At 43.5% G+C, this 10,100-nt stretch overlaps 1 protein-coding gene across 2 annotated transcripts; it reads right to left on the bottom strand.

The window, feature by feature from the left end:
• Positions 1–3,822: 3,822 nt before the first annotated feature.
• On the bottom strand, positions 3,823–9,919 carry LOC108107443. Of its 2 annotated transcripts, none has more exons than XM_041819908.1 (8): positions 9,338–9,919; positions 8,854–9,130; positions 7,865–8,795; positions 7,201–7,756; positions 6,722–7,141; positions 6,471–6,665; positions 5,750–6,417; positions 3,823–5,691 (listed from the first exon to the last, which is right to left on the bottom strand). In XM_041819908.1, the coding sequence occupies exons 2-8, from the start codon at positions 9,085–9,087 to the stop codon at positions 5,477–5,479; spliced, it is 3,219 nt and encodes a 1,072-aa protein (XP_041675842.1). In that variant the 5' UTR covers positions 9,088–9,130; positions 9,338–9,919; the 3' UTR covers positions 3,823–5,476. The 2 variants fall into 2 exon arrangements, with proteins under 2 accessions (XP_041675842.1, XP_017070473.2); XM_017214984.2 differs by having other exon boundaries at positions 6,722–7,138.
• Between the last annotated feature and the right edge of the window lie 181 nt (positions 9,920–10,100).

Below are 10,100 nucleotides of genomic sequence, written 5' to 3'. Positions count from 1 at the left end.
CGGCTTATCAAAATTTCTTTTAATTGTGAATTTCATTTTGCCAATCAGAACTTTTTATCTGAAATTGGTTTTAATCCTATTTCACTTTCAGACGAATTAATGAAAGCAACTGCGGGTCGCCCCTTGAAATTCACTGGTTTTATTCCTATGGCTATGTTGATTAGAAGTAACTATGGAAAAAGGAAAACTTTCGCTCGAACCACTTTAAGGCGAAGTCTATCAGGCATCCTTATCTATGCATAGATAAAGTCGTTAAGGCGAAGCATTCCTCCAATTACAAAATAATTCCAGCCCGACCGATTCATAGCCTGTGGCCGTGAACAACTATCGATCATGCGATTGATTCATGGCCATATCTACTCCCTACTCAAGTTCAGGGCGGGGGAAGACCGGCGATTTTATGGCTGTCAAGTTTTTGGACTCGTGCCCAGAATCAAGAGCTATGTGAGCACTTGCTATAGGGAGCTTCAATTGCGAACAGCATGCGGCGTCATGTTTATGCCTTCAATCGGTCTCAATCTCTCAGATTATGACTCGGTAATATGCAATTCATAATCTTCTTTTAGAACGTCGTGCCATTCTAGTAAGTATGTATCTGGGCCAAGTTAATTTGGTTTTCCGCCGCGGCCACTTCACGGCTAGTTAGTGTTTATTTCTGTTTATATTTTGGTTGTGCTCTTGGTCGTGGCCTTATCATGGTGGTAATGAGAATTGCGACTAGTCTAATGAAATTAGAATCCATGAACTTGTTTCTTGTTTATCAACAGACTCCCCTTGAGTGGTTTCCAGGGTTTTCCCTCACTAGGCCACCAGAATGGATTGAAATGGAAGTCAATCCGAACGTGATTCTGTGGGATTTCAGTTGGTTCTACGTCTCATCAATTAGCACCCTGCTAAGGCTTCCGCATCGCAAGAGGAGCGAGAGAGGGGTGGGAATGGCTAAAAGTATTTGCAAACTGCGCCAGTCTCAGACTCAGTATAAGTTTTTTACCATTCGTTTTGGCCAAACCATTTGGTTTTGGTGGATTGACTAATATTTCGGCTGCTGCGAGTAAAACTTGTTTACGGTTCTACCTCACTTTTGGCTTCCGCTTGTTTTGGCTATCCGTTTGCCTTAACCCAGGCAACGCTGAAGGTAGACGGAAGTATCATAACTTAGCGAAGATCGATACTCTAGCAATGCTGCGTTGTTACGTTTCCGTTTATTGACCCCGCCCAGTCCGACAGCTTCTGGACCTTGATCGTCCGAGAAGAAGAAGCCCAAGCTCCCAGACTCATTTATCCAAAATTTGCATAATTCAACGGCGACAAAAGAAAGTCCGAATCAACGTGATTCAGCAGTTTGCGTCGCTTGTAACTGGCCAAGCAATTGGGTACTGTCCGAGGTCCGAGTTCGAATACCCAAGGTTGAAGCTGCTGCTCTTCAGCAGTGAGCTGCACTAATCACAGCTGGAGTAACAAAGCCGAAGTCAAATTTTATCACGTGCCTCTGTTGCGATCCAAAAATAACTTGGTATTCAAATCGAATTGAGAAATTAATTAATAACGGCACAGCTAACAACTCCATCAGAGATTAGCATGAGAGGTCCGAAAATATCGAGAAACACTTCCGTTTGACCCCAGAACGACGTATGCAGGCGGAAGCTAAAACGTCTTGGCTGAAGCTTTAACAAATGGAAGCCAGCTAATATTCGATTAACAACAGCGCAAAATTTACTTTAGGGCAACATCCCCCAGTAACGGAGTTCCGCCTTCCATTTGCGGATGCTGGTTTCGTTATGAACGCTGTTCGATCGATATGGATAGGGTTATACAGCCAAATAATTCCGCATTATGCTATCAGCAAACACGTCATATCGCGCAATAATTAGAACCCCGTCCATACGCTCATCTAAGTTTCACCACAGATGGATGGCGAAGTGCAAACAAAGCTCACCATCTAGTTTGAATTGGCGGTGTCCCAGACTATGTCGGCGGCCAGCATGGAGAAGTCGGTTCATGGCCTATCCACTAGTACAAAGTCCAAAAACTCGAAATTCCACACTCACACAAGCACAGAGCCGAGCTTGTCGAGCTTACACGGCAGACTTTACAGAGAGCGATAAGTCACGCCAAAAATATTCATTCACGAACATTCTGTGGAGGTTGTTTTGCAATCCACAATATTCAATATACGATAGCGGATTCCAGGTGGGGGGTGGAATGCACCGAAAACATCTCAGAGTCAAGCGATCTACTTGATCTGCGACTGAATGGGAGCGAACGCTAATTAAGTACTCTCAAAATTAATTAGCTTGACCCACTTTACATAATAACTCACACTCACAGGAAGCAGGGCTAAGAGTGGGATCTTAGGTCTTAAAGCTCAGAATGGTACAATTGAAACTCATTTATTAAAAATGTATTCATTTATTTTAAATTGGAAAACTGGCCAAAAGGCCCCACATCGCATATCAGCCATACGACCCGTAGGCCACTGTAAGTAATTACATGCTTACAAGAAGAGGAGGCAAAGTCAGAAGACATGGCTCACACACACATGGGCGGCGAGTCATTGGACTAGTTTCATAACTGCCAAAACAACAACCAGCCCCTTCCCCATCTGCCCGTCTTACCTGTTTAGAGCTGAGCGCAAGCACAGAGCAGTTCGGTCCGACTCGGTTGGTTTCGGACACAAACTCGGTTTCGGTCCGGACTCAGGTGAATCTGAATGCCACACACCTGAGTATGACCTTCAAGGCTAAAAACAGCGGTTGCGGGAACGCGGCTGCGCTGCCCCTGCGACTGCTGCAGAGGCCACGACTCCGCCAGCCAAGCAACTCAACACTAAAGAAACATTTTACAGCCAAAACGTACATCATCCACAACAAAACAAAAACAAAAATCGATAGTAATAACAACAATCGACAAGACGTTGAACAGCAGCAACAACTCAAAACAGTCAATAGCTTACAAAAACGACAAAAACTTGGCCCTCTTCCCACGAGCTCAAAGCTTTAGGCCGGCTAATCGCTTGAGATCCACAGCTTCATATCGGCTCTAAACTGATCACACCTCGGGAGGAGTGTGGAGTCGCACCTATCAATACTCTAACCGGAAATCTCAGGTTGCTTACCAGACCTAGTACGTTAATGAAAAGCTTATACACAATTTTTGGTAAGGGACATAAATGATTTAGCCTGTTCAACGGTTCATTATGTTTCCACATTCTAGGGTTTGGTAATTTCTATACCCTCCCATCCTCCTGCAGCTCAGGGGCCGGCCTTTGCTGTCCGGATTACATTCCTTCTGGTCAGAGCGGGTACATTGTGGAAAAGGAACCAGTTTAATCATACTGTATATATGACGCGTCTCCAACCTAGCCACAACAAGTCGCGCCTCCTTTACTGGGCCACCAACCATTTTATGACTGCTCTTTTAAGCCATGTTTTTTGCCCACTTTATACTGATTTAATGTTTCAAGCGTGGCCTGGCCAATTTGTATTCCACCAGCAGCCGTTTCTGGCCTAGCCCGCTCCCTATCAGCATTTGCATAATTTGCAGCGAGGGAAGCAATTGACTACTCCATGATCTGTCTGCTAATTTTCCACTGTCGATACTTTTCTTGGGGATTTTTAGACAACTGCGTGTTTATTTATACCGCCAGACATTATAAAGAACGAGATGACAAAAACCGGGAATCTGATAGGCGTCTCTGGAAATTCCATGATGACTTGCATCTTGATTCAACATGGGAGAGAAATTTATATGGAAGGCATTTCAAAATATTGGTTGTTTATTAAGGTTTACAAAAGATATGTTAAGTAACTACATGGGTTTTAAGTGACAAAGAATATCACTCAAACCACTCATGATAATGGGGTTTCGTCAATTCTGACCGTTGCAGTCTTTCTTAAGTTGCGTTTTGTAAATCGTCATATCAAAAGCTCGTTTGATTGTCTTAAGCTCGCTTTTATAGGAAATCCAATTGAATATTTGGAATTTAGGGCGTATAAATTACCTTAATAGCTGCAGTCATAGTGCGCTGTCCGGAACTACGCAGTAGCAGCCCATTTAAGGTTGAAGATATCGAGTTCGATATCTTGATTTCGCGGGCTGTGTCTTTTGCCTTTCAGGGCCAGCGATCTTTGGTTACTGTTCGATGTTCAAGAGTCGCTTCGCGGGTGAAACTAATTAAGTAAATTTAACACAGCATACCTGCCTTAGGCACTAAAGCGGGCATAGAACGTAAGCGAAAACGAAAACTAATTGCAATTTTAATTTTAATGAAAAACGAGTACGCAAAACTACAAAGTACACGAACGTGTAGAACAGAAAACCACAAACATAACAACTTAGATATATGGTAAGTAGTTACTTTATACTTACTTTTCTGTCGATAACCTCTCATTTTGGATCTTTATTATGTAGGTCTGGGGTTTTTCATTAAGTTTATTATCACGTTACAATATGAGATATATTAAGTATTCTTTGAGTCGGCTCTACATTGTTTATAAGGGTTAATTAATCTAAATTACTATCATTTTAATCCCAATAAAAATCATTATTTTTTTGACAAAATTTTGGCGAGACCAATAGAAATATAATTTGAATTCCATTACATTTATCAGATGTCTAGCATAAAAACAAAATCTTCTGTATCTAATCAACTAAAAAGGAGAAAAAAAAGACAATATATTTTAATTAATCTACAAAAACTCGAGTGGATGGATCGTAGTATATATTACTTAAAGGACTACTTCTCAATACTTTTATGAAAATGATGATAAATGTTTTACCATGTCTACCAATAAGATGAGCTTTTAAGCTCATGTGGGATATGCATAAACGCACACACATACGATTGATAACTAATTAGGGATTATTACCAGCTATTGACTTATGTAGTTTAACATAGTGACTAATATCAACACAATTAAGCTAAGGTTCAATAGTATAAGTCTGTAGGATAGTATAATTAAACACACCAGAGAGTCAGTGCTCTAAACACTTTTCAGCTTTGCGCATTTCCAATACATATTAATAATAATATCTGAGATTAATTTCTTTACAAATAAATATATTTTTAAACAAAAAAATTCAAAGATTAAACTTAAACAATCAATATTAACAGAACGCCATGAGATGATCAAACTAACGACGAAGTCTATTTTAAAACTAAAATTCCATCTATGCAAGTTTAAAACAAAGAAAACCTGTGTTATTTCTACGGTTATAACATATAAAGTTCATAAAACAATTTTCTACACGCCACCAAATTTTTGTATAACTTCCTGCACCAGTCCATAGTTTCATTTACAATATAAATACTCGTCTTTTCTTATCAGTTAGAAAGTTATTGCGCTTAGTTTCAGTATCAAGTCTGGGATTCGCTTGGACAGTTAGCTTAGGTCTTAGCAAATTAGTTACTGTCTAAATCATACATGATGCGTCAGTAAGATGGTGATATTAGCTATATCAGGTTGTTCACCCAGTTCTATTCACCACCGAGACCACTGAGCTGATAACTCTGATTCTCTAAGCTGCGCTTCAAATCGACAATGGTATTCAGTAAGAGCTGCCGCTTTCGGTTACTACTGTCCATTGCCTTAGTCTCTTCAACGGTAACGTCTTGCATAGAGCTCTTTGCCGACACGGAGGCCGAATATTTTATTTGCGAAGGCTCGTTCAACTTGCTCCGTCCGTTTGCATCTGTATTTTATATGGTTAAGTAAATCGTAATGTAATAAAGCAAGGTCCAATTATTTACCCAATTCCAAGTCAAAGTTCTTCTTAATGCGCTCGAAAGATGAGCTTCCCTTGTAGACCTTGCGCTTCAAGGGCTCGCTATGTGGGCAATAAAAGTTGTAATTCTGCGACTCCGCATGCAATTGATTTTGTGCTTGCGACTCAAGCCAAACTTTCGGATTCGATTGCTGCTGTGGCAAATAGTTCTGATTACTAATGTCCTCTACTGCAATGGATTCTATCTCAGAATCACTGCCGTTAAAGCTGATGACTGTTGTTGTGGATGTCACCATCATAGTGCGTCGCTTTCCCTTCGGACTCTCCTGGAGACGTCTTCCATTTAGCTGCAGCTGTGGTGACAGTGGTGCAACGGGAATGTGGCCGTTCATTTTTCGTGGCGGCAGCTCTGGCGGAGCATTTTGACTTATGAAGTTAGTCAGATGCGTTTTGCGTGGACTGCAACGTCCAAGCTTGGGACTATTGGGCGGCGATGCGACAGACAGAGGATTAAACTTCAGAATCTCTATGCGCTTGTTGATTGCTGCAGCTATCTCATGTTCCAGAGAAGCGGAATTCGGAAGCTGTGCCTGCTTTTTGGGATCTACCTCGCTATTTTTAAGCATCTCAACTCGCTTGTTGGCTAAAGGATTCAACCGCCTCGGACTGGCAACGGGCGTGTCTCTGGGAATACTATATAAAATTTTTGGTGAAATTAAATTTGAAGGATAATTAACGAAAATCACCTCTGCAAGCTGTTTTTCATTGACTCCAGTAATGACTCCGCCTCCATGATTAGCTGCTTATACTTTATATCAGCCTCAATGTCTGCCTTGAAAAGAGCTCTTTCGCTTTCTGCAATGTTGAGTGTTTTCTTTTCGTTAATGCTGCCAAATATCAGGGAATTAGAGCGGTTTGACAAAGGGGAAGTCTTAAAAATCCTGTAGAGAAAATTCGATGTTAAATTGTACAACAAATAATATAACTTGTATTCTACTTTTCTCTTGGACCCAGCAGATTACGGCGCAAGCAAACGGGAGTACCTCCTACACTTCGGGACCCCCTAGGCTCACCGAAAGGTGCCAAAGGGATCTTTTCGCGGTTGTCGCAACTCTTCTTACGCGTCTTAAGATACCGCTTACGTCGACGCTGTTGTGAGCTTTCTCCCGCCTCTTGGCCGCTCTTACGTCGGGAGCGGGTTGAAACCTTACGATTAATCGGACTGACGGGTTGATTAGAAAAGTACTGGCAGCTGCCGAGATTGCGCGATAGGTCCTGGCGATCGCTTTCTTTCTCTTGTATCGAAGAAGTATCTATGAAATCGATGTCCAATAGCTCGTCCGTTTCACACTCATCTCCCGCATCCTGACCAGTGTCCATCTCCGAAAGACAGCAGTCAGTAACATCCGAGTCGCTACTAAAAATTGGGAATGTTAATCGAGTTGACTCGCTGAGCAGTGGAGGACTGAAGCTCACCTCAGTATGTCAGTCTCCTTCTCGTAGATGTAGCTCTCGTCAAACTTCCCTATCATCTCGTTGAGGGTGGCCTCGTCATCACTAAGCACGAATGAGGTAGTAGTAGCTCCTGCTCCACCACCACCTGCCATATGCACTGAAGTTGTTGTCGTCTCTGCGTGCTCCAGTTGACGCCGCTTTATGGTGTGTGGGGCATGCAGATTTTCCACTTCAGTCGAAGACGAAGAGCCCTCGGATTCAGAAGCGACTCCAGTTTCAGGTGCGCCACTACATACACCCCCAAGAGTGTCAACACCCGCCACTTTGGTTGACTTGCTGAAAATGCCTCGGTAGTTGGGGTTTTCGGTATGGCCGGCTGCTTCTTTTGAATTCGACCCTGTTGTTTTCGTTGCCGAAACTTCGAGCTCATTTCCAGACTTAATGCCGGACGAGGTAGTGGACGTTGTGCTGGTGGCATCAAGATCGGTTCTGGTGGGAGCTGAGGAGTTTGGCAAATGCTCTCCAGTGTTGTACCAAGGATTCGTTCTTATACGGCAGCGCTGTCTCGGCGAGGGAGCTATAAATAGAGAAAATACATATGTAAAATATTTCTAGTTAAGTCGAGATGCTAAATGGGTTATTTGTTTAGTTTGCCGGAGGGCGGGTTAACCACATTGACACTCACATTCAAAAAATTTAGGTTGCTGACGCACAGCGAGTGGACTAGGCGACAACTCCAAGGTATGATTGGCGCTGGTGAAGTTGGTCTTGGGCAGCGGGTCCATGGGCGACATCTCCTCAATGCGGTTTAGGCCGAACTTGTAGCGTTGCGCCTCTATAGCAAGCGAATTTACGCTCTTGGGGAAGTAGTGGGTTCCCGAGCGCATGTTTATATAGTACTCGGGGGGGTTGTAGTTGTTAGCGGCGCACGGCGATGTGCCATCTGTAGAGTAGCCTGTAGAATATGCGCTTTCCGGTGAAGGCAAACTGTGGGGTCGTGGTCCCGGCATGAAAGTGGTGCGCTGCATTCCACGGGGAGTTCGCAAACGCGAGCCGGTAGGCGGAGCTGTTGGAATTGGAGGCGTAGCTGTCAAATTTTCCAAAGACTCGCCTAGCTGAACAGGCGCCAGCTTTGAGGGTAGTAGGCGGCCGTATCGCACGTGGTTTTTTCTTTGCCTAGGCTCATCATCGTAGAGAAGACGCATTACGCTCAAGTTCTCGGAATGAGGACGCTGCTGTTCACCGAAAGAATCGGGTGGCCTGAGCAGTAGAGCGCCCACCTCCTCGTACTCAACTTCCTCCTCGGGTGGGATGTTATATTCCACATTTAAGGACAGCTCCCTAAAAGTGGCCTGTTTGCCAGAAGAGGGCTCCTTGGAGCCAGTTGACCAGGACAGCGATGATATGGATGACGAGGAGCAGTTTACCCCGATGGGCGACTTCTCGCCACAGGAGTTGTCTTTGCTATTTGGCACGCTCAAGTAGTGCGGGTGCTGTTGCAGCAGCGGGTTGGGCTGATAGCGATGCGGGGCGTTTAGTAGATTCTCTGATTTAGGCGAGGTAATGACGTATGAATCGTCGTCTGGGGATTGCCATCCATATCGACGACTAGGTGGCTACAAAAATATATAAGACGTAAGCAATTAGCAACTTCTCAGGCGTAAATATACTTACATGGCACTGAATGGGTGATACTTCGCGCCTACGAACTGGACTAGCGATGCTGTGGCTTCCACTGCTGGTCAGGACGGGACTGGTCAAGTTGCCCCCCTGCGGCGGCAGGGTGCCAGCCTTCTTTCCGGAGCAGGAGCTTCCCGTTTCCAAGGACGCCTGCTTGTGCTTGCTACTCTTCTTTCGGGGACGCCCGATGTGCGTCTCCATCCACGAGCGCAGCTTGGACCCAAACATATTGGTATCACTAATCTTAACCAAATTGGACGGATGGTAGGGTCTGAATGAAAAAGAGGTAATTAAGCTAGATGGCTGCAATTGCATTGTATAAATGGAGAGGAGTGGACTCCTAAGACTATTTTGCGTTGAGAAGAAAATCCATTTAAATTATTTGATAGCACAAAAGCCGAATGTCATTTAAGCAGGTTCACATTTTCTATAGTTTCTGTGGGAGGGTGGGTTGTGCTGGAATTTTATGCGAAATTACCTTATTCGCAAATACGGCAGACATCTTCGAAATTTTGTATCTGCCTCCTTTTGTTGCGGCGGCCACACACTCACAAAAAAGATAAAAGGGCAACGGTGAATCTACAGCGGAATACCAACAGATAGGGTACCCACAAACAGCCGACCGTCGGCTTCCTGGGTTTGTTTTTTGTTGTGACTGCTATTTTTTTTGGCCGTTATGTGTTACGCCGAGTACCGACGCACCCAATGTTGTTTGGGGGTTGTTCGTAAGCCGAGATGGTTCAAGGACTCCACTTCGCCTTCCCCTGGCAATTTAACTTCGTGTGTGTGTGTGTGTATGAATATGCAGGAGCAGAGATGTCTGTGAGCAACTGTTTGTTGTATGTATGTCTAACGTAACTGTGCATTTTATGTGAAGAAGTTTTTCATTTTTGTCTGCATGCTCAAAAGTTTTAGGATATTTTGGCAGTTGGCTTCTATTTTTAGCTTGAGGATAATTAGCAAATGTAGTTTTTAATTCTTTTTGCTATGTATATGTATGAAAAAATTTGTTCTTCATGCAAAATATGTGAAAATGTTATTGGAAATTATAAGAAAAAAAGCACACCGCAGAAAATCCTTTTCTAAAACTAGCGTTTTTCACTTAAATTTCTCGAACTTTAAATTTTTTTCGCGGTGGTTGTGCATGGGTATGCAATCTATGTACAAGCTTGGTGGTAGCAAGAACAGCATGCGGCTAAATCTTTTTGCGCGGACACGAACTGAAGAGAAACGTCCGCTCT

Source organism: Drosophila eugracilis, unplaced genomic scaffold (assembly GCF_018153835.1).
Source record: "Drosophila eugracilis isolate 14026-0451.02 unplaced genomic scaffold, ASM1815383v1 contig_1765, whole genome shotgun sequence".
In the NCBI taxonomy this organism is placed as follows: domain Eukaryota; kingdom Metazoa; phylum Arthropoda; class Insecta; order Diptera; family Drosophilidae; genus Drosophila; species Drosophila eugracilis.
This window is presented reverse-complemented; position numbering and strand designations above follow the sequence as displayed.

What these genes read in the sequence shown, in the direction of transcription:
- LOC108107443 (XM_041819908.1), bottom strand. Translation starts at nt 9,087, where the DNA reads ATGTTTGGGTCCAAGCTGCGCTCGTGGATGGAGACGCACATCGGGCGT. An exon ending in GCAACCTAAATTTTTTGAAT is followed by an intron (nt 7,757 to 7,864) that starts GTGAGTGTCAAT and finishes CTCTATTTATAG; the next exon opens with CTCCCTCGCCGAGACAGCGC. An exon ending in GAACTTTGACTTGGAATTGG is followed by an intron (nt 5,692 to 5,749) that starts GTAAATAATTGG and finishes TATAAAATACAG; the next exon opens with ATGCAAACGGACGGAGCAAG.